Source organism: Salmo salar, chromosome 18 (assembly GCF_965601325.2).
Source record: "Salmo salar chromosome 18, fSalSal1, whole genome shotgun sequence".
Classification (NCBI taxonomy): Eukaryota; Metazoa; Chordata; class Actinopteri; order Salmoniformes; family Salmonidae; genus Salmo; species Salmo salar.
In genome coordinates this window covers 97263274-97286953 of record NC_138308.1, presented here as the reverse complement: position 1 = coordinate 97286953, position 23680 = coordinate 97263274, and the positions used below count along the sequence as shown (strand labels likewise).

The 23680-nt window shown below is 43.6% G+C and overlaps 1 protein-coding gene across 1 annotated transcript in view; it reads right to left on the bottom strand.

Annotated features, from left to right (window-relative positions):
• LOC106578174 (tripartite motif-containing protein 2) overlaps nt 1-23129 on the bottom strand; it is a 31019-nt gene extending 7890 nt beyond the window's left edge. Inside the window, exons 1-14 of the mRNA XM_014156806.3 lie at nt 22942-23129; nt 16701-17040; nt 16325-16476; nt 15831-16011; nt 15461-15617; nt 14229-14331; nt 13425-13563; nt 12983-13162; nt 11883-12081; nt 11284-11387; nt 11020-11187; nt 6114-6282; nt 5749-5819; nt 2795-2935 (exon numbers count right to left, since the gene is read on the bottom strand). Of these exons, the coding sequence (XP_014012281.2) occupies nt 2795-2935; nt 5749-5819; nt 6114-6282; nt 11020-11187; nt 11284-11387; nt 11883-12081; nt 12983-13162; nt 13425-13563; nt 14229-14331; nt 15461-15617; nt 15831-16011; nt 16325-16476; nt 16701-16802 (1866 nt within the window). The 5' untranslated portion in view covers nt 16803-17040; nt 22942-23129. The remainder of the gene's footprint in view (nt 1-2794; nt 2936-5748; nt 5820-6113; nt 6283-11019; nt 11188-11283; nt 11388-11882; nt 12082-12982; nt 13163-13424; nt 13564-14228; nt 14332-15460; nt 15618-15830; nt 16012-16324; nt 16477-16700; nt 17041-22941) is intronic.
• Between the last annotated feature and the right edge of the window lie 551 nt (nt 23130-23680).

The following is a 23680-nucleotide window of genomic DNA, read 5'->3' as shown; positions in this document are numbered from 1 at the left end:
AGAATGATGAAGATAAAGTATTCTCAAAGTATTTTTTTTAAAGTATTCTGAATGAATTATATTTTTTCTAAAGTAACTGAAAACAATAGTTTGTACCTGTATTTGAATACTTTTGTACCTGTATTTGAATACTTTTGTACCTGTATACAGTGTCTTCAGAAAGTATTCACACATTTGACTTTTCCCACATTTTGTTGTGTTTCAGCCTGAATTTAAAATGGATTACATTTTTGTCACTGGCCTACACACAATACCCCATAATTTCAAAGTGGATGTTTTTCACAAATTCATTAACAATGAAAAGCTTAAATGAGTCAATAAGTATTCAACCCCTTTTTTTATGGCAAGCATAAATAAGTTCAGGAGTAACATCATATGTTATATGGACTCACTCTGTGTGCAATAATCATATTTAACAAGATTTTTGAATGACTATGTCATCTCTGTATCCCACACATACAGCTAATTGTAAGGTCCCTCAGTCGAGAAGTGCATTTCAAACACAGATTAAACCACAAAAAAACATGGAGGTTTTCCAATGCCTCGCAAAGAAGGGCACCAATTGGTAGATAGGTAAAAATATAAAAAGCAGAAATTGAATATCCCTTTGAGCATGGTGAAGTTATTAATTACACTTTGGATGGTGTATCAGTACACCCAGTCACTACAAAGATACAGGTGTCCTTCCTAACTCAGTTGGCGAAGAGGAAGGAAACTGTTCAGGGATTTCACCATGAGGTCTATGGTGACTTTAAAACACTTACAGAGTTTCATGGCTGTGATATGAGAAAATTTAGGATGGATCAACAACATTGTAGTTTCTCCACAATACTAACCTAAATGACAGAGTGAACAGAAAGAAGCCTGTATAGAATACAAATATTCCAAAACATGCATCCTGTTTGCAATAAGGCACTAAAGTAATACGGCAAAAAATGTGGTAAAGAAATTAACTTTTTGTTCTGAATACAGTGTTATGTTTGGAGCAAATCTAACACAACACATCACTTAGTACGACTCTCCATATGTACAAGCATGGTGGTGGCTGCATCATGTTATGGGTATGCTTGTATTCATTTAGGACTGTGGAGTTTTGGGGATTTTTTTTACAAAATGGAGATAAGCAGAGGCAAAATCCTAGAGGAAAACCTGGTTCAGTCTGCTTTCCATCAGACACTGGGAGACTAAATCACCTTCCAGCAGGACCATAACCTAAAACACAAGGCCACATCTACAATGGAGTTGCTTACCAAGAGGACAGTGAATGTTCCGAGTTACAGCTTTGACTTAAATCTGAGTGAAAATCTATGGCAAGACTTAAATGGTTGTCTAGCAATGATCAACAACCACTTTGACAAAGTTTGAAGAACTTTAAAAATAATCCAGGTGTGGAAAGCTCTTAGAGACTTACCCAGAAAGACTCACAGCTGTAACCGCTGCCAAAAGTTATTCTACAAAGTATTGACTCAGGGGTGTGAATACTTATGTAAATAAAGTATTTCTGTACTTCATTTTCAGTAAATTTGCAAACATTTCTAAAACTGTTTTCACTTTGTCATTATGGGGTATTGTGTTTAGATGGGTGAGGAAAAACATATATTTATGGAATAATTCAAAGGATATGAACACTTTCTGAATGCCCCGAGTGGTGCTGCGGTCTAAGGCACTGCATCTCAATGCAAGAGAAGTCACTACAGTCCCTGGTTCGAATCCAGGCTGTATCACATCCAGCCGTGATTTGGAGTCCAATAGGGAGGCGCACAATTGTCCGGGGTAGGCCATCATTGTAAATAAGAATTTGTTCTTAACTGACTTGCCTGGTTAAATACATTACCTATTTTATATATGTGGCTGTTGTTGATGTGCCATTCTCTCAACCAGCTTCACCTGGAATGCTTTTCCAACAGTATTGAAGGAGTTCCCACATATTCTGAGCACTTGTTGGCTGCTTTTCCATCACTCTGTGGTCTAACTCATCCCAAACCATCTCAATTGGGTTGAGTGTTGAGGTTTGGTGATTGTGGAGGCCAGGTCATCTGTTGCAGCACTCCATCACTCTCCTTTTTGGGCAAATAGCCCTTACACAGCCTGGAGGTGTGTTGGGTTATTGTCCTGTTGAAAAACAAATGATAGTTCCACTAAGCACAATCCAGATGGAAGGGCGTATCAGTCCAGAATGCTGTGGTAGCCAAGTGTGCCTTGAATTAAAAAAAAATATCACTGACAGTGTCACCAGCAAACACCCCCACACCATCACACCTCCTCCTCCATGCTTCACGGTGGGAACACCACACATGCGGAGATCATCCGTTCAACTACTCTGCGTCTCACAGACACAGCGGGTTTGGAATCAAAAATCTCAAATTTGGACTCATCAGACCAAAGGACAGAATTTCACCGGTCTAATGTCCATTGCTCGTGTTTCTTGGCCCAAGCAAGTCTCTTCTTCTTATTGGTGTCCTTTAGTAATGGTTCCTTTGCAGCAAAGGCACACCTGTTAATTTAAATGCATTCCAGGTGTTTACCTCATGAAGCTGGTTGAGAGAATGCCAAGAGTGTGCAAAGCTGTCATCAAGGCAAAGGGTGGCTACTTTGAAGAATCTAAAATCTAAACTATATACTGATTTGTTAAACACTTTTTTGATTACTACATTATTCGGTATGTGTTTTTGCATAGTTTTGATGTCTTTGCTATTATTCTACAATGTAGAAACGAGTAAAAAGAAAAACCATTGAATGAGTGGGTGTGTCCAAACTTTTCACTGGTACTGTACATCTTTATATAAAACTATACCTGTATGCGGCTGTTGCCCCAGTCGGCTACAATGATGTTCCCGTTCACATCGACGGCCACGCCTGTAGGAGCGTTAAATTGACCATTGCCCTCTCCGTTAGATCCAAACTTCAACAGCAGCTCTCCCTCTGGGGTGAACACCTGGAGGGAGGAATGGAGGGAGAAAGGGAAATGGGGACTTTTAAATTGAACCAGGACTTTTTCCCATTCATTCTATTGGTTTAATTAGAGTTTTTCTCAATTGCTAAAACACTAAAACCCATTGGCTGAACAAAGTTCTCAGTTGCCTGGACTCATTTAGCTAATTATGCAGTCTGTTGTCAATACCTTAAACCATTTCACATGGTAAAACACAATTTGCAGATCTCACTTAGACTTTTCAGCAAAACTCTAAACACATTCTCATTCTCAAAACACATTCTGCACTCTAATGCACATGTCATCCATACTGGTAAACACAAGTGGCAACAATCAAATACAAATAGAGAACACGTGTCATTGATTGAACACAACCACTCAAAATTGATTTAACCTGTTTTCAAATGATGCGACACAACCAATATAAGCCAGTTCAGAGAGCAAACAGGTTGTTGAAGGTGGGAAGGAGAAAATCTGAGAATGGATAGAAGAAACAATGTGAGAGGACGAGGACAAGGACGAGTGCGTATGCGAGGTGGGCGACGAGGGGGAGGAGGGCAAGAAAGAAGAAGAAGAGGAGGAGGAAGAGGAAGACAAAGAGTGGAAATATCTGATGAAATTCGAGCAACAGTTATAGACCATGTTCTTGTCCATGGACTGACAATAAGGGAAGCAGGACTTAGAGTGCAACCCAATTTGAGCTGATTTTCTGTGTCCGCCATAGTAAGGACATTCAGAGAAGAGAACAGGTACAGTATACTACTGTATTTTTGTAATTACCAATTTACTGTACTACACTATATGCAGCTGTTTCAATAGACATGTGTAAAGTTAATCACTGTATGTATTGTACTGCATGAATATGTTTTGTAACTGCACAACTACTTTTTGTAGAATTGCAAGGCTGCCACATTCAGGTGGAAGGACAGCTATATTCACTCAGGAGCAAGAGGCCGGTATAGTTGGCATGGTCCTTCAAGATAATGCAATACGACTCAGAGAAATCCAGGAACGAGTGATACAAGACAACACACACTTCCAGGGAATCGAGAGTGTGAGCATTTCCACAATTGACCGTATCCTCCATCGTAACAGGATGCGAATGAAACAAGTATACAGAGTACCTTTTGAGCGCAACTCACCAAGGGTGAAAGAACTGCGAGCTCAGTATGTGCAAGTAAGTGTACATTCAGAAACATTTACTGTAATCCAGATTGTCTACAGTACTAACACATACTATGTGAATGACATTACTCTTCAGTACATACAATGAATGTGAATCAGAAGTGCACACAGTAGGCCTAATTGTACTCTACAGTATAGCACTGTCTCTGTACGACTTACTAAATCCTACATACAGTATATTGTATTTCTACACAGACAATATTTGACTTGGAATCCTTGGACAGACCCCATGAGTTCATCTTTGTCGATGAAGCAGGCTTCAATCTAACAAAGAGGAGAAGGAGAGGCCGAAACATGATTGGACAGCGGGCCATTGTTGAAGTCCCTGGTCGACGAGGTGGCAATGTCACAATCTGTGCTGCTATCAGCAACCATGGTGTTCTACATCACCATGTTACACTCGGGCCATATAACACCCAGCACCTTCTAACATTTATTGCCAAACTAAGAGATATTTTATTTGAGCAGCAGGTTCAAGAGCTAAATGAGAATCCCATTCCCACCTATGTGATAATGTGGGACAATGTCAGTTTCCACCGAGCTGCTCAGGTAAGGGAATGGTTTAACATCAATGGGCAGTTTATGAACGTGTACCTCCCTCCATACTCGCCTTTCCTGAATCCGATTGCGGAGTTTTTCTCCTCCTGGAGATGGAAAGTGTATGATAGACAACCTTACACCAGAGTAAATCTGCTGCAAGTCATGGATTTAGCCTGTGGTGATATAGGGGAGGAATCATGTCAGGGCTGGATACGGCACACAAGAGGCTTCTTCCCCCGTTGCCTCAGGAGGGACAATATTGCTTGTGATATCGACGAAGTGCTCTGGCCTGACCCAGCCCAAAGACAAGAAGAAGCACATTGATCACGTTTACTCCTTTGATTTTTGTCCCTTTTAGTATTGTATACTGTAGTACAGTGCATTGTAGGTTGTATACTGTACAATGGACAAATTGTATGGCCCTGAACATTGTGCTTTCCATTTATTAACAGTACTTACTGACTGCTCAATAGATTTTGACTGGTTGCAGGTTCATATCAACAAAGAACAAGAATTACAGTATCACAGAGATAAAGGACAAGTTTGTGAGATGCAGGGTACAGTACTGTAAAAATAGGGGTACAAGGAGGAGGAAGAACAAAAAACAAAATTGCAAAGAGCAAAGCAGAGTAGTAATTTCTGATCAATTTTGAGCTACTATGATAGAACATGTTTTTGTTCATCAAAAGACAAGGACGGAAAAATATGAATATTTTTTTTTAGATTAAAAATGTACTTCTCCCTGAGAATTGTATGTTTTTAACAATGTGTTTTCTATTTTTCAGTGTATTGTTTACTGACTGCTTGAGAGTGCATATCATTTTGATCACTTTGTTTATGATTTGAGAGCAGTGTTTGATTTTGAACACAGGTCAAACTGTTTTGAGGCGAATGTTTCATTTTGCGAGAGGAGTCAGAGGTTATGTAAATAGTGCTTGAAGATTTTGTGTTTAATATTTTCAGGAAATGGAGCAAGGTTTCAGAAATTGTGTTTTAGCAATTGAGAAAAACTGTAACGAAGGTCATGTTTAGTTGATCCACCAGACCTAGTGAACATTGGGTGGAAGTGTCCTGATAAGTTAGTTGCTTACCTTGACTGAGTGGTTGTGAAAGTCTGTCACTATGATCTCATTGTTGTTGTTGACGGCTGCAAAATGAGGACCTGGTCAGAAGAGAGGAGAGAGGAGGAAAAGAGGTGGAGAAGAGGAGAGGTGGAGAGAGAAGGAGGTGGAGAGAGGAGAAATGAACAGGAGGTGGAGAGAGGAGGAGAGGAAGTGGAGAGAGGAGAAATGAAGAGGTGGTGGAGAGGAGGAGAGGAGGTGGAGAGAGGAGGAGAGGTTGAGAGATGAGGTGGAGAGAGGAGGAGAGGAGGTGGAAAGATGGATCATGATCATCACCATCATTATCATTCCCATCATCATCACCATCATGACCCTCACCATCATCATCAACACACCTGCAAACTGTTTGTCTCCATTGCCGCGGCTACCAAATTTAGAAACGAGCTTGCCGGTTGGCTGGAAGATGAAGACGGTGCATGCCTTGTTGTCAACGACGATCACATGACCGTTCTGATCCACTGACACGCCCTTCGGTCCCATTAGCCTACCAGAGCCCAGCTTGGCCTGACAGACAGACAGATGACACAACCAATCAGAGGACAGGTAAGCCTGACAGACAGACAGCATAACCAATCAGAGGAGAGGTTAGCCTGACATAAAGCTAACACAACCAATCAGAGGACAGCTTGGCCTAAAAATAGAATAAGGTTACCTGTATGTCACTTTTATGTCACCTGTAGATCGTTGTGCTCAGACATTTGAAGGGGCAGATGCTCAAAGTACCCCCCCAAAAAACAAAATCACCTTAATTAACAACAGCGCCATTTTGTTACGTTATAGCCTTATTCTAAAATGGATTAAATAAAAGAATGTCCTCAGCAATCTAAACACAGTATCCTATAATGACAAAGCGGAAACAGGTTTTCCGAAGATTGTGAATTTATAAAAAATAGAAACCAGAAATAACTTATTTGCGTAAGTTTTCAGACCCTTTGCTATGAAACTCGTAAATGTGCGCAGGTGCAACCGGTTTCCATTGATCAACTTGATTGGAGTCCACCTGTGGTAAATTCAATTGATTGGACATGATTTAGAAAGGCACACACCTGTCAATATAAGGTCCCACAGTTGAAAGTGCATGTCCTTAGAGCCCCGAGACAGGATTGTGTCGAGGCACAGATCTGGGGAAATGTACCACAACATTTATGAAGCATTGAAAGTCTCTAAGAACACAGTGGCCTCCATCATTCTTAAATGGAAGAAGTTTGGAACTACCAAGACTCTTCCTAGAGCTGGCTGCCTGCAAAACTGAGCAATCGGGGGAGAAGGGCCTTGGTCAGGGAGGTGACCAAGAAACCCTGTGACAGAGCTCTAGAGATCCTCTGTGGAGATGGGAGAACCTTCCAGAAGGACAACCAAGATTGAACATCTGGAGAAACCTGGCACCATCCCTAAGGTGAAGCATGGTGGTGGCAGCATCATGCGAGGGGGATGTTTTTCAGTGGCAGGGACTGAGAGACTAGTCAAGATCAAGGGAAAGATGAACAGAGCAAAGTACAGAGAGATCCTTAATGAAAACCTGCTCCAGAGCGCTCAGGACCTCAAGACTGGGGTGAAGGTTCACCTTCCATTAGAACAACAACCCTAAGCACACAGCCAAGACAATGCAGGAGTGGCTTCGGGACAATTCTCTGAATGTCCTTAAGTGGCCTAGCCAGAGCCTGGACTTGAACCCGATCAAACATTTGGAAAGACCTGAAAATAGCTGTGCAGCGACTCTTCCCATCCAACCAGACAGAGCTTGAGAGGATCTGCCGAGAAGAATGGGAGAAACTCCCCAAATAAAAGTGTGCCAAGTTTGTAGCGTCATACCCAAGAAGACTCGAGGCTGTAATCGCTGCCAAAGGTGCTTCAACAAAGTACTGAGTAAAGGGTCTGAATAGTTACGTAAATGTGATATTTCAGTTGTTCATTTTTATGTTTTTGCACATTTATAAAAAATTTACTGTTTTTGCTTGTCATTATGGGATATTGTGTGTAGATTGATGAGGGGAAAAAAATATTTAATTCATTTTGGGATAAGGCTGTAAAGTAACAAAATGTGGTAAAAGTCAAGGGGTCTGGATACCATTATTCTGTACAGGACAGACTACAGGCAGAATACCATTATTCTCTACAGGGCAGTAGCAGCTAATAACGTTATGCAGCTTCCAGTCAGCTAGCTAGCTAATAGCATTATGCAGCTGCCGGTCAGCTAGCTAGTAACGTTATGCAGCTTCTGGTCAGCTAGCTAGCTAGTAACATTATGCAGCTTCCGGTCAGCTAGCTAGCTAGAAACGTTATGCAGCTGCCGGTCAGCTTGCTAGCTAGAAACGTTATGCAGCTGCCGGTCAGCTTGCTAGCTAGAAACGTTATGCAGCTGCCGGTCAGCTATCTGGCAAACCAATAATGTGGAGCTGGCTAGCTAGTAATATTATGCAGCTTCCGGTCAGCTATCTAGCTAACCAGTAATATGCAGCTGGCTAGCTAGCTAGTTAATAATATAGCTAACAAAGGAAACAACTTAATACATTTTAACTAAAAATGTATGCCCGTGGAGGAGGAAGGGGAGCACCATCCTCCTCAGTGAATTTCATTTTTTTTTTAGGTTAACTTCAACAGTGAAAAGGTGACTCTGGGATGCTGGCCTTCTAGGCAGAGTTGCAAAGAAAGCCATATCTCAGACTGGCCAATCATTTTTTTTAATTAAGATAGGCAAAAGAAACAGACACTGTACAGAAGAACTCTGCCTAAAAGGCCAGCATCCCGGAGTCGCCTCTTCACTGTTGACGTTGAGACTGGTGTTTTGCGGATACTATTTAATGAAGCTGCCAGCTGAGGACTTGTGAGGTGTCTGTTTCTAAAACTAGACACTCTAGTGTACTTGTCCTCTTGCTCAGATGTGCACTGGGGCCTCCCACTCCTCTTTCTATTCTGGTTAGAGCCAGTTTGCTCTGTTCTGTGAAGGGAGAAGTACACAGCGTTGTACGAGATCTTCAGTTTCTTGGCAATTCCTCGCATGGAATAGCCTTCATTTCTCAGAACAAGAATATACTGACGAGTTTCTGAAGAAAGTTATTTGTTTCTGGCCATTTTGAGCCTGTAATCAAACCCACAAATACTGATGCTCCAGATACTCAAGTAGTCTAAAGAAGGCCAGTTGTAATGCTTCTTTAATCAGAACAACAGTTTTCAGCTGTGCTAACATAATTGCCAAAGGGTTTTCTAATGATCAATTAGCCTTTTAAAATGATACTCTTGGATTAGCTAACACAACGTGCCATTGGAACACAGGAGTGATGGTTGCTGATAATGGGCCTCTGTACGCCTGTGTAAATATTCCATTAAAAAAACATCTGACGTTTCCAGCTTCAATAGACATTTACAATGTCTACACTTTATTTCTGATCATTTTGTTATGTTATGTTAACGGGCCAAAAAAATTTGCTTTTCTTTCAAAAACAAGGACATTTCTAAGTGACCCCAAATTCTTGAACGGTAGTGTATTTCTTTTTCACCTTCACTTACTTAGCTAGCGAATGCAGCTAGCTAGTTTAGCCTGCTCAAACACCCGGCTCAAACAGAGAGGGATGCTATGTTAGCAAGCTGACTATGGCTATCCAACACTGGAACTCTTCTAAGTCAAGGTAAGGTTTTGGTTTTATGAATGTATTGCCACCGGGTCCTGCCGGTGTAACTGCTAAACTGTTTGCTGACTGTACACTGTACTGCATGATCGTAGCGGGTTTACTAATGCTTTAGTAGATATTTTGACTATGGCGTTAGCTAATAATGGTGACAACGATGTAGGCTGTGTGTAGCGGATAGCGGTTATGGTATGAAGGTTTGGCTTGGAAATGTGTTTTTTCACCTGGTCACAGAGAGCTGATGTGTTGTGCAGTGAAGTCCACAAGCAAAGGGAAAAGTTGAGTGGAGGAGAGCGCGTAGATGGGAGAAGGAATTATAAAACTATCAAAGGGATCATGCTGTTTGTATGTGGCTGCTATGAAAGGGATCATGCTGTTTGTATGAGGCTGCTTTTAAAGTGAACTGTGTTTGCGTGTGAACAGGGGTGTATTCATTCCGCCAATTCTGTTTAAAAATATTTCTTAAATGGAAGCAAAGGATAAACATACCTGAATTTGTCCAATAGAAACTCTCGCTTGAAACTGTTGGACTAATGATTATAATCTATATCAGGTAGATACAGGCAATAGTGTTCAAGGCAGTATTGAATGTGTCACTTTCTGTCACCTTGATTATTCAATTCTCTCTACCTGTGCACCTATTACTCAATTCTCTCTACCTGTGCACCTATGTTGTAAACTTTCATTCCTAAGCTAGATTGTAGCAACCTCATGATAGGGAACATTTGTAGTAGCCTAAACCTATCGATGTTACATTGAACTGGGTGAATGGAATATGAATGACAGTAACCTAAACCCATCACTGTTACATTGAACTGGGTGAATATGAATGACAGTAACCTAAACCCATCACTGTTACATTGAACTGGGTGAATGGAATATGAATGACGGTCATCCAATATGCTGTAATAGAAATAAGGTCATGCTCATGAAAATAATTATGGTCCTCCCTCATCTTGAAAGGCACTGTCCGCCTCTGGTGTATGCACACGTAGCTAGCCACTGTGACATAACATTAGTCTCTTACCTGTGTATGGATGAATGATTCACGGCAGAAGACTGAAAATTAAACATCATTCTCACTCGGGCATTAACTTTCTTTCTGACTTTCTTCACTGAGCGCTGTGTCGTCGATGGTACCAGATTAGTTCATGGTAACACATTATTGAAAGCTGTGTAGCGTTGCATTAAAATGTTGAAAATGTGTTTAATCCAAAGACTTGTCAATATTCAAGTGTCCACACGGAACATTAGCTAGCTAACGTATGTGTTTGACAGAAGAAGCCCCTCTGTTGTTCTAAAGTAGGAGGTTACATATGGACGTACTAGATGAATAAACGATCATTTGTCCATTATAATAAGATCGCCATGTGATGTTATGGGGCGGCCAAAAACACGAGAAAATAGACTTAAAGTGAAATTAAAATGTTAAAATAAAAAAACAACACCAATCTGAAAGTTTGCTTTTCTTTCTGTAGGGCAGGTGCTCAGGTACCCATAGACCTCTATCTGTGCACGTGCCTGCCTATATGTCTCCTGTATGTCAACTGTATGTCTCCTGTATGTCACCTGTATGTCTCCTGTATGTTCACCTGTATGTCTCCTGTATGTTCACCTTGTATTTGCCCTCGCTGGAGAAGATGCTGACCCACTTGTTGTCGTAGTCGGCGATGATGATGTCACCGTTGGGGTGAACAGCCACACCCGTTGGTCGTTGGAGTTGACCTGGTGACCGACCCCTCACCCCAAAACGACTGTTAAACTCCCCCTCATTAGAGAAGATCTGTCCGGGGGGGGGGGACGGACACACAAACCACATACGATCAAAATTCTGCCACGGTGTGCGTGTGTGCGTGCGTGTGTCTGTGTGTGTATTTACCTGGACACACTGGTTATTGCTGTCTGCTATTAGAATCCTGCCACTAGAGGACGCTGACACACCCTGCAGGTTAGTAAACTCTCCTTTATTTCTCCCCTTAGTACCTGCAGTGCGCGCACGCACACAGAGTGAAAACATTATTAATGGAGAAACTAGAGGTAGAGAGAGAAATAAAGAGAGAGAGAGAAATAAAGAGAGAGAGAGAGAGAAATAAAGAGAGAAATAAAGAGAGAGAGAGAGAGAAACAGACAGAAAGAGAAACAGGCAGAAAGAGAAACAGGCAGAAAGAGAAACAGACAGAAAGAGAAACAGACAGAAAGAGAAACAGACAGAAAGAGAAACAGACAGAAAGAGAAACAGGCAGAAAGAGAAACAGGCAGAAAGAGAAACAGGCAGAAAGAGAAACAGACAGAAAGAGAAACAGGCAGAAAGAGAAACAGACAGAAAGAGAAACAGGCAGAAAGAGAAACAGGCAGAAAGAGAAACAGGCAGAAAGAGAAACAGACAGAAAGAGAAACAGACAGAAAGAGAAACAGGCAGAAAGAGAAACAAATAGAGAGAAAGAAATAGATAAAAATGGACAGAGCTCCCTCTCTCACCGATCCTGAAGATAAGATCATCTTCGATGGGGTTCTCTTTGCGTCTGGGTGTCCCCAGGGCACTGCCTGTCCTCCTGGACCCCTTCTTCTTACTCCCAGACCCAGGGGACTTTCCTCTCCGCTTAGCCCCCTCAGAGGAGCCTGTAGACGTGGTGGCGGTGGCCGTCAGAGAGGTGGCTGTGGTGGTGGGAGGAGACTCCTGGAAAATACATTTAACATGGAGTTAGAGGGAGGGAGGGACGGTAGACAGTCCTCCAAAAAACCCTACTCTCCTTACCTCTCTCTCTCTCTCTCTCTCTCTCAATTCAAAAGGGCTTTATTGGCATGGGAAACATATGTTAACATTGCCAAAGCAAGTGAAATAGATAATAAACAAAAGTGAAATAAACAATAAAAAAGTCAACAGTAAACATTACACTCACAAAAGTTCCAAAAGAATAGAGACATTTCAAATGTCATTATGTCTATATACAGTGTTGTAACGATGTGCAAATTGTAAATGGAAAACAACTAAACATAAATATTGTTTGTATTTACAATGGTGTTTGTTCTTCACTGGTTGCCCTTTTCTTGTAGCAACATGTCACAAATATTGCTGCTGTGATGGCACACTGTGGTATTTCACCCAGTAGATATGGGAGTTTATCAAAATTGGATTTGTTTTCGAGTTCTTTGTGGATCTGTGTAATCTGAGGGAACTATGTGTCTCTAATATGGTCATACATTTGGCAGGAGGTTAGGAAGTGCAGCTCAGTTTCCACCTCATTTTGTGGGCAGTGTTGCACATAGCCTGTCTTCTCTTGAGAGCCCGTTCTGCCTACAGCGACCTTTCTCAATAGCAAGGCAATGCTCACTGAGTCTGTACATTGTCAAAGCTTTCCTTAAGTTTGGATCAGTCACAGTGATCAGGTATTCTGCCACTGTGTACTTTCTGTTTAGGGCCAAATAGTATTTCTAGTTTGCTCAGTTTTTTTTGTTGAGTCTCTCCAATGTGTCAAGTAGTTATCTTTTTGTTTTCTCATGATTTGGTTGGGTCTAATTGTGTTGCTGTCCTGGGGCTCTGTGGGGTCTCTCTCTCTCTCTCTCTCTCTCTCCATTACCTCAGGGTCAGGGGATCTGGTAACTCTGAGTCTGAAGGGACTTCCTTTGATGTGTTGGTCATAGAGCCGGAGAGCTAATGAAAACTCTCCTTCCTTGTTTACGGTGTAAACAAAATCATATGTTCCGTTCTTGTAGTCGAGTATCTCCCCGTCCGCCACGCTACCATCTGGAGTACACACCTATAAGGAAATATAACAACACTATTTATCCATGTATGGCAATTAGTTTAGTGTAACGTAGCATAGCGTAGCATAGCTTAGCATAGCGTAGCATACATTAATTTATTTTATCTTAGCGTAACGTAGCATAGCTTAGCATAGCATAGCATACATTAATTTATTTTATCTTAGTTTAGCGTAACATAGCATAGCGTAGCATGCATTAGCTTAGTTTATTTTATCTTAGTTTAGCTTAACGTGCTTGTGCGTGTCCGTCCCCCACCTCAGCAGACAGGATGGCATTGCCGCTCCGGCAGGGTCCGCCGGCCTTGTCTCTGGTCGTTATGGTTACGCAGGCTGGGAGACCCACAATGCACTGCTCCAGTCCCACACCCGACGCCTCACTCTGGCTCGCCACCGCGCTTGGGACGACAATCAATCATGATGTCATTATTTTTATTTCATTTATATTAATTGTTTCATTTCATTTTGGTAAAAAAATATTATTTAGTTTATTCATCTTTTATTTATTTGTTTATTCATATTTTTATCTAACTAACATATTTTATCTCTGATACCAGCAGCCAGTTCACGTCCCACCCTTCCATCGCACATCCCGGGACTTGAATCAGCAACCTTTCGGATACTGGTCCACCTGACTACATTGACCTGGTAGTGATGAAAGTCCCCAGCTGATATAGACTGACCTGGTCGTGATGAAAGTCCCCAGCTGATATAGACTGACCTGGTCGTGATGAAAGTCCCCAGCTGATATAGACTGACCTGGTCGTGAGGAAAGTCCCCAGCTGATATAGACTGACCTGGTCGTGAGGAAAGTCCCCAGCTGATATAGACTGACCTGGTCGTGATGAAAGTCCCCAGCTGATATAGACTGACCTGGTCGTGATGAAAGTCCCCAGCTGATATAGACTGATCTGGTAGTGATGAAAGTCCCCAGCTGATATAGACTGACCTGGTCGTGATGAAAGTCCCCAGCTGATATAGACTGACCTGGTCGTGATGAAAGTCCCCAGCTGATATAGACTGACCTGGTCGTGATGAAAGTCCCCAGCTGATATAGACTGACCTGGTAGTGATGATAGTTCCCAGTTTGTGGATAGACTTTCTCAACCCCTCTGCCTCCATCAGTAAATCCAGTTGATCATTCTCCTCAGCCTGGAACGGTAGCCCTACCGGAAATATATACGTTAAAAACGGTAGCCCTACCGGAAATGTACATGTTAAAAACGGTAGCCCTACCAGACTGAACAAAAATATAAACGTAACATGTAAAGTGTTGTTTGTTTCAAGAGCAAAGAAAATAAATCTCAGAAATTTTCCATATGCACAAAAATCTTATTCTCTCAAATTTTGTGGAGAAATGTGTTTACATCCTTGTTAGTGAGCAGTTCTCCTTTGTCAATATAATGGGGGGGGGGGGGGGGGGAACTCATTCTGGTTGGCTGGACCTTTTCCCTCTAATGACCACCCATGGCTGCACCACTGCCCAGTCGTGAAATCCATAGATAAGGGTATAATGAACGTAATGCAATTGAGGGAATTCCTTATATGAACTGTAACTCAGTAAAATATTTGAAGTTGTTGCATGTTTTGTTTATATTTTTATTCAGTAATCATGTTTAAAACAGTAGGCAAACAGGAAATAAACATGTTTAAAAACAGAAGCCATACAGGAAATAAACATGTTTAAAAACAGTAGCCATACAGGAAATAAACATGTTTAAAAACAGTAGCCATACAGGAAATAAACATGTTTAAAAACAGAAGCCATACAGGAAATAAACATGTTTAAAAACAGAAGCCATACAGGAAATAAACATGTTTAAAAACAGAAGCCATACAGGAAATAAATATGTTTAAAAACAGTAGCCATACAGGAAATAAACATGTTTAAAAACAGTAGCCCAGGTTATCAAGTTATTTCACATTAGCCTGGCTGACGCAACCCATGTGAATCACAGCGCAGGGAGAGCTTTGACCATACTGGTCTGGAAAGGAGACCATTTGCTAATGCAATATTCGCTCAGAGATTGCGTGACAGGTTTGATTGGTTCTCTCGTTGTTTGGATTTGAAAATCCAGCCATTGTAATAGAAGTGGGCGGGGCTCAGAGGCTGTGGGTGTTTGAGTGAGAAAGACACAGAGGAGAGCCAACCAGTAAAAACACAGCTCCCTTCATTATCAGCACATTGTGCCAACAACATCAAACGTCCTTTCCAGACTCTGAAGACAGGAGGACTTTAAAAGTGTTAGCCTAATTTCACATGCCATGGAATGGAACATGTTAGAATTTACAGACCTTGGCTGGCCAGCTCCCCCAGCCTCTCTCCAAGGCCTCTCTCAGCCTGCAGGCTCGCGGCACTGGCCTCCCCGCTCAGGGCCTTCTCTGTCTGGGTACATGTGTCAACGATACCCCTCTGGCCATGGAGTAGGGTGTCCAGCTGGGCCTGCAAGACCTGGGGGGAGGGGGGAGAGAGGGAGAGACAGACAGACAGACAGACAGACAGACAGACAGACAGACAGACAGACAGACAGACAGACAGACAGACAGACAGACAGACAGACAGACAGACAGACAGACAGACAGACAGACAGAGACACAGAGACACAGATGTAGGACTCTTTTTTTCTCCCTCCCTCCCTCCCCACTCTCTCTCTCTCCTCCCTACCTTCTGTTTCAGTCCATAGGTGACCTCTAGCTCCATCAGTAGAACACTCTTCCTGACGTCCAGGGTCTTGTGGAGCTCTTCGAAGCTGACGTGGATGTCCTCCTCGATCAAAGCTCTCTGATTGGTCAGCTGCTGTAGGATCTCTCTCAGAGACACCAGGGCCTCCGAGATCTGAGGCAGTCTTGACGTAAGCACACACACAGATCAGAGGACACACACACACACAGATCAGAGAGGGTGGGGGGGGAGAGACAGAGAGGAAGAGAGAGAAGAGAGAGAGAAGAGAGAGAACGATGGGGTGGGGGAATGAAACTTGACAATAAAACTGAACAATACCTGTTCTGTGCAGCAATCAGTCTCTCCTGTGCCTGTCTCTGTGTGTGTGTACCTGTTCTGTGCAGCAGTCAGTCTCTCCTGTGCCTGTCTCTGTGTGTGTACCTGTTCTGTGCAGCAATCAGTCTCTCCTGTGCCTGTCTCTGTGTGTGTGTGTGTACCTGTTCTGTGCAGCAGTCAGTCTCTCCTGCAGGCCGTCTCTGTGTGTCTCCAGAGCTGCTAATAACGGTCCCGTGGGGTGGTCTGCATGCTCCCCCGACGCACACTCCTCACACACACACACCTCACACCCTGAACAGTACAGCGCGGTCACCTGGAGGCAACACACACACACACACACACACACACACACACACACACACACACACACACACACACACACACACACACACACACACACACATCGTTAACGTGTCTGTGGAGGAGGGTGTGTGTGGAGGGAGGGTGTGAAGGGTTGTGTGTGTGTGGAGGAGTGTGGGGGGGGGGGGGGGTGGAGGGTTGGGGGAGGGAAGGAGGATGAGTGTGTGTGTGTCCTACCTTGCCAGTGTGTGTGTGACAGTCCAGTCCCTTGCCCGATAGAGCCTCCAGTACTGTACACTCCTCACTACTGCTGTCAGGTGATGGATGTCCCGCCTCCATCAGGCCAGTCCACACCCCTTTCTGTACACCGATGCACAGACACACCCCTTTCTGCAACCAGGGGGAGGGGCCAGACAAACAGACACACCCCTTTTACTGCAGCTAGGGGAAGGGGGGGGACTGGGCAGATGGACAAACCCTTTCTTCCTTTCTCAGGACCGCAGTAAATCTGGACGGGTTCACCTCAGTACCGCAGTAACTCTGCACGGATTCACCTCAGGAATGGTAACTCATTGTCCTACAAGGAGAGAAATGGGAGACATGGGTTAGAGAGATACTTCTGAGGTCCCGATAAACAGCTGACGAGGAGCGGAGACGCAGTTTTAAAATGTCTTTCTATTAAGAAGCTTTATATCTTATGGCCAAGTTAACCAAATATGATTAACCATGAGACAAAAACAGACAAACATGATTCATTATTTATGTTGAAGGGGTTCTCCAGTCTCTTCTACTGATTATAATCCCCCCTCCACTTGACTGGTATGAGAGAAAATCACATAGCTATACACATAGCTATTTGGAAAGTATTCAGACCCCTTGAATTTTTCACATTTTGTTATGTTACAGCCTTATTCTAAAATTGGATTCAATTGTTTTTCCCCTCAACAATATATATACACTATATCCCATAATGACAAAGCAAAAACAAGTTTTTTGAAATTGTTAAACTTATTTCATTTTTTTATATCACCTTTACTCAGTACTTTGTTGAAGCACCTTTGACAGCGATTACAGCCTCGAGTCTTCTTGGGTATGACACTACAAGTTTGGCACATCTGTATTTGGGAGGTTCTCCCATTCTCCCATTTTTTGCCAAGTGTCACGTCTGGAGGAAACATGGCACAATCCCTATGGTGACATCGACCCTAAGCACACAGCTAAGACAACAGGAGTGGCTTTGAGACAAGTCTCTGAATATCCTTGAGTGTCCCAGCCAGAGCCAGGACTTGAACCCGATCGAACATCTCTGGAGAGACCTGAAAATAGCTGTGCAGCAACGCTCCCCATCCAACCTGACAGAGCTTGAGAGGATCTGCAGAGAAGAATGGGAGGAACTCCCCAAATATACAGTGAGGGAAAAAAGTATTTGATCCCCTGCTGATTTTGTACGTTTGCTCACTGACAAAGAAACGATCAGTCTATAATTTTAATGGTAGGTTTATTTGAACAGTGAGAGACAGAATAACAACATCAAAAAATCCAGAAAAACGCATGTCAAAAATGTTAATAATTGATTTGATATTTAATGAGGGAAATAAGTATTTGACCCCTCTGCAAAACACGACTTAGTACTTGGTGGCAAAACACTTGTTGGCAATCACAGAGGTCAGATGTTTCTTGCAGTTGGCCACCAGGTTTGCACACATCTCAGGAGGGATTTTGTCCCACTCCTCTTTGCAGTTCTTCTCCAAGTCATTAACCTGTTGGGGATAGGAGGCAGTATTTACACGGCCGGATAAAAAACGTACCCGATTTAATCTGGTTACTACTCCTGCCCAGTAACTAGAATATGCATATAATTATTGGCTTTGGATAGAAAACACCCTAAAGTTTCTAAAACTGTTTGAATGGTGTCTGTGAGTATAACAGAACTCATATGGCAGGCAAAAACCTGAGAAGATTCTGACCAGGAAGTGGCCTGTCTGACAAGTTGTTGTTCATCTTGGCTCTTTTTATTGAAGACTCAGGATCTTTGCTGTAACGTGACACTTCCTACGGCTCCCATTGGCTCTCAGAACCCGGGAAAAAGCTGAATGATGTCGAGGCAGCCCCAGGCTGAAACACATTATCGCGTTTGGATAGTGGCCGGTCAGAGTACTCTGAGACTCAGGCTCGTGCACGAGGGCACAAGATGTTTTTATTTTCTCTCTCTTTGTACGTATACACGCTTTCCCGGTCGGAATATTATCGCTTTTTTACGAGAAAAATGGCATAAAAATTGATTTTAAACAGCGGTTGACATGCTTCGAAGTACGGTAATGGAATATTTAGAATTTTTTTTAAATGGTGTAAAATAGTCATATGTTTGAAAAATTTCAGTTTTTGCATTTTTGAGGTATTTGAATATCGCGCCACGGGATTACACTGGCTGTTGAGTAGGTGGGACGCAAGCGCAAGCGTCCCACCTAGCCCAGAGAGGTTAAGGTTTCGAGGCTGATGTTTGGCAACTCGAACCTTCAGCTCCCTCCACAGATTGTCTATGGGATTAAGGTCTGGAGACTGGCTAGGCCACTCCAGGACCTTAATGTGCTTCTTCTTGAGCCACTCCTTTGTTGCCTTGGCCGTGTGTTTTGGGTCATTGTCATACTGGAATACCCATCCACGACCCATTTTCAATGCCCTGGCTGAGGGAAGGAGGTTCTCACCCAAGATTTGACGGTACATGGCCCCGTCCATCGTCCCTTTGATGCGGTGAAGTTGTCCTGTCCGCTTAGCAGAAAAACACCCCCAAAGCATAATGTTTCCACCTCCATGTTTGACGGTGGGGATGGTGTTCTTGGGGTCATAGGCAGCATTCCTCCTCCTCCAAACACGGCGAGTTGAGTTGATGCCAAAGAGCTCCATTTTGGTCTCATCTGACCACAACACTTTCACCCAGTTGTCCTCTGAATCATTCAGATGTTCATTGGCAAACTTCAGACGGGCATGTATATGTGCTTTCTTGAGCAGGGGGACCTTGTGGGCGCTGCAGGATTTCAGTCATTCATGGCGTAGTGTGTTACCAATTGTTTTCTTGGTGACTATGGTCCCAGCTGCCTTGAAATCATTGACAAGATCCTCCCGTGTAGTTCTGGGCTGATTTCTCACCGTTCTCATGATCATTGCATCTCCACGAGGTGAGATCTTGTATGGAGCTCCATGCCGAGGGAGATTGACAGTTCTTTTGTGTTTCTTCCATTTGCGAATAATCGCACCAACTGTTGTCACCTTCTCACCAAGCTGCATGGCGATGGTCTTGTAGCCCATTCCAGCCTTGTGTAGGTCTACAATCTTGTCCCTGACATCCTTGGAGAGCTCTTTGGTCTTGGCCATGGTGGAGAGTTTGGAATCTGATTGATTGATTGCTTCTGTGGACAGGTGTCTTTTATACAGGTAAAAAACTGAGATTAGGAGCACTCCGTTTAAGAGTGTGCTCCTAATCTCAGCTCGTTACCTGTATAAAAGACACCTGGGAGCCAGATATCTTTCTGATTGAGAGGGGGTCAAATACTTATTTCCCTCATTAAAATACAAATAAATTATTAACATTTTTGACATGCGTTTTTCTGGATTTTTTGTTGTTGTTATTCTGTCTCTCACTGTTCAAATAAACCTACCATTAAAATTATAGACTGATCATTTCTTTGTCAGTGGGCAAACGTACAAAATCAGCAGGGGATCAAAAACTTTTTTCCCTCACTGTAGGTGTGCCAAGCTTATAGCATCATACCCATGAAGACTCGAGGCTGTAATCGCTGCCAAAAGTGCTTCAACAAAGTACTGAGTAAAGGGTCTGAATACTTATGCAAATGTGATATTTCTTTTTCTTTTTTTTATTAATACATTTGCAACAATTTCAAAAAACCTGTTTTTGCTTTGTCATTATGGGGTATTGTGTGTAGATTGAGGGGGGGGGGGGGGGGCAATTTAATACATTTTAGAATAAGGCTGTAATGTAACAAAATGAGGAAAATTAAGCGGTCTTTCCATGTACACATATAGGAAAAATAATATATAGGTCCCAAAATGTCTGTCAATAGAGTGGCTCTGGTTCCTATGGTAACACAGGGAGGAAAGGAAAGGGAAACGCCCACACAAATCTAAAGTCTTCCAATCACGTGCTTTCTACTCTCTGCCCCAATTCCAGTGAATATGAGTGAATATGAGTGAAATAGGCTAAAACACATTTCCTAAAGAGGGGAGATTATGGTAATGTAATGTTTCTTTCTGCTTCTCTTTCTCTGTCTCTTTTTTCCCCTCCCTCCCTCCCTCTATTTTTCTCAAGCCCTCTCCCTGCATTCTCTGCAGTAAATCGTGCAGTGCATTCTGGGTAGCAGTGAGGCTGTCTTGTTATTGTCGAGCAATGACTTGGCTGAGTGTGTCTGTGTCTATCACTGACAGATGGACAATCTCTCTCTCCATCTCTCTCTCTTAGACTAGAGGCCAAGACTTCTATTGAGGTAATTTGTGTGTGTGTGTACATATGTGTGTGCATGTGAGTGTGTGTGTTATATGGTGTGTTATTTGCACTAGCACTACACAGCTGATTAAAATAATCCAAGCTTGATGATGAGGGGGCAAAAAAATAAAAACGGGGGGCCCCAGGATCGAGTTTGAGAAAACCCTGCTCTAAATAACCTGTTGACCAATGTAGTGCACATCTCTCTAACACTGTCTACAGCAAAACACTGGAATGGTACTCTATTCCTTATGGGTCCTGGTCAAAAGTAGTGCACTATAAAGGGAATATAATGCCATTTGGCCCCGGTCAAAAGTAGTGCACTATAAAGGGAATATAATGCCATTTGGGCTTGGTCAAAGTAGTGCACTATGTAGGGAATATGATGCCATTTGGTCCTGGTCAAAATAGTGCCTTATATAGGGAATAGGATGCCACTTGTGACCCACAAATATTCAGGGCATGTACAGTAAACTTATCTACATCCCAAATGGCACCCTATTCCCTATATAGTTCATTATTATTTATCAGGGCCAAATGGCACCCTATTCCCTTCATAGCACACTACTATTGACCATGGCCAAATGGCACCCTATTCCCTTTATAGTGCACTACTATTGACCAGGGCCAAATGGCACCCTATTCCCTTTATAGTGCACTACTATTGACCAGGGCCAAATGGCACCCTATTCCCTATATAGTGCACTACTTTGACCAGGGCCAAATGGCATTATATTCCCTTTATAGCGCACCATTTTGACCAGAGACCTGCTGCACTTGTGACACATCGCTGATTACTATCTAAGAAAATGACGCACATTCCACCTCCGAGCTGCAGTCACCGCCTTGTAAAGATCGCTGGCACAGGCCTGCCACGCACACAGAGAGAACCACAGACCGCTCTGTAAGGCCTGAGCCAGAACAGAACTCCATCCGTCCCTCCCTCGCTATTCACATCCCTCTCTTTCTCCCTCCCCTCTTCCCCTCTTCTCTCCTTTTCCCATCACATCCCTCTCTTTCTCCTTCCCCTCTTCCCTCCTTCTCTCCCTCCCCTCTTCCCATCTTCTCTCCTTTTCCCATCACATCCCTCTCTCCCTGCCTTCTTCCCTCCTACCCTTCTCCATCCCTCTCTCCCTCCCTTCTTCCCTCCTACCCTTCTCCATCCCTCTCTTCCTCCCCTCTTTTCTCCTTGCCTTCTTCCCTCCCTCCCCTCTTCTCTCCTTTTCCCATCACATCCCTCTCTCCCTCACTTCTTCCCTCCTACCCTTCTCCATCCCTCTCTCCCTCCTTTTCCCATCACATCCCTCTCTTTCTCCTTCCCTTCTTCTCTCCCTCCCCTCTTCTCTCCTTTTCCCATCACATCCCTCTCCCCTCCCTTCTTCCCTCCTACCCTTCTCCATCCCTCCCCTCCCTCCCCTCTTCTCTCCTTTTCCCATCACATCCCTCTTTCTCCTTCCCTTCTTCCCTCCTTCTCTCATTCCCCTCTTCTCTCCTTTTCCCATCACATCCCTGTCTCCCTCCCTTCTTCCCTCCTACCCTTCTCCATCCCCATCTCCACTTCCCCATCAACCCTTCTCTCCTTTTCCCATCACATCCCTCTCTCCCTCCCTTCTTCCCTCCTACCCTTCTCCATCCCCACTTCCCCATCAACCCTTCTCTCCTTTTCCCATCACATCCCTCTCTCCATCGCTTCTTCCCTCCTACCCTTCTCCGTCCCTCTCTCCCTCCTTTTCCCATCACATCCCTCTTTCTCCTTCCCTTCTTCCCTCCTTCTCTCCCTCCCCTCTTCTCTCCTTTTCCCATCACATCCCTCTCTCCCTCCCTTCTTCCCTCATACCCTTCTCCATCGCTCTCTCCACTTCCCCATCCCCCCCTTTCTCAGGAAAACACACTGTGACACAGATGCTGCTGTCATCATCCCTCCTCTCTCTCTCTACTCTCTTTCCATCCCCCTCTCCTCTCCATCTCCTGTAGACTTACTGTGTTGCCTGGTTGTTGTAGTGACAACAGTACCTCTGGATATTCCACGGTGGATCCATCTTTATAGCGATAAAGGCCAGGTCTATCCGTCCGTGTGTTATCCAGGGGGTTATGCTGCTCGGTCTGAGGGAGAGAGAGGAGATTGCTACGGCAACAGAGACGGAGAGATGAAACTGAGCTGCAGTAGAAAACAGAGGGGGATGGGACTAGGGGCTGGCTACAGGGGCAGCAGCCATTCAGAAATAAAAGAGAGGACAGAGGCAGCTCATTGGTTGGTTAATGAGCTCACTTAGTCTCTCTCAAGTGCTCTCTCTCTCCCTCTCTCTCTGTTTCATTTACATTACATTTAAGTCATTTAGCAGACGCTCTTATCCAGAGCGACTTACAAATTGGTGCATTCACCTTATGATATCCAGTGGAACAACCACTTTACAATAGTGCATCTAAATCTTTTAAGGGGGGGGGGGGTTAGAAGGATTACTTTATCCTATCCTAGGTATTCCTTAAAGAGGTGGGGTTTCAGGTGTCTCCGGAAGGTGGTGATTGACTCCGCTGTCCTGGCGTCGTGAGGGAGCTTGTTCCACCATTGGGGTGCCAGAGCAGCGAACAGTTTTGACTGGGCTGAGCGGGAACTGTGCTTCCTCAGAGGTAGGGGGGCCAGCAGGCCAGAGGTGGATGAACGCAGTGCCCTTGTTTGGGTGTAGGGCCTGATCAGAGCCTGAAGGTATGGAGGTGCCGT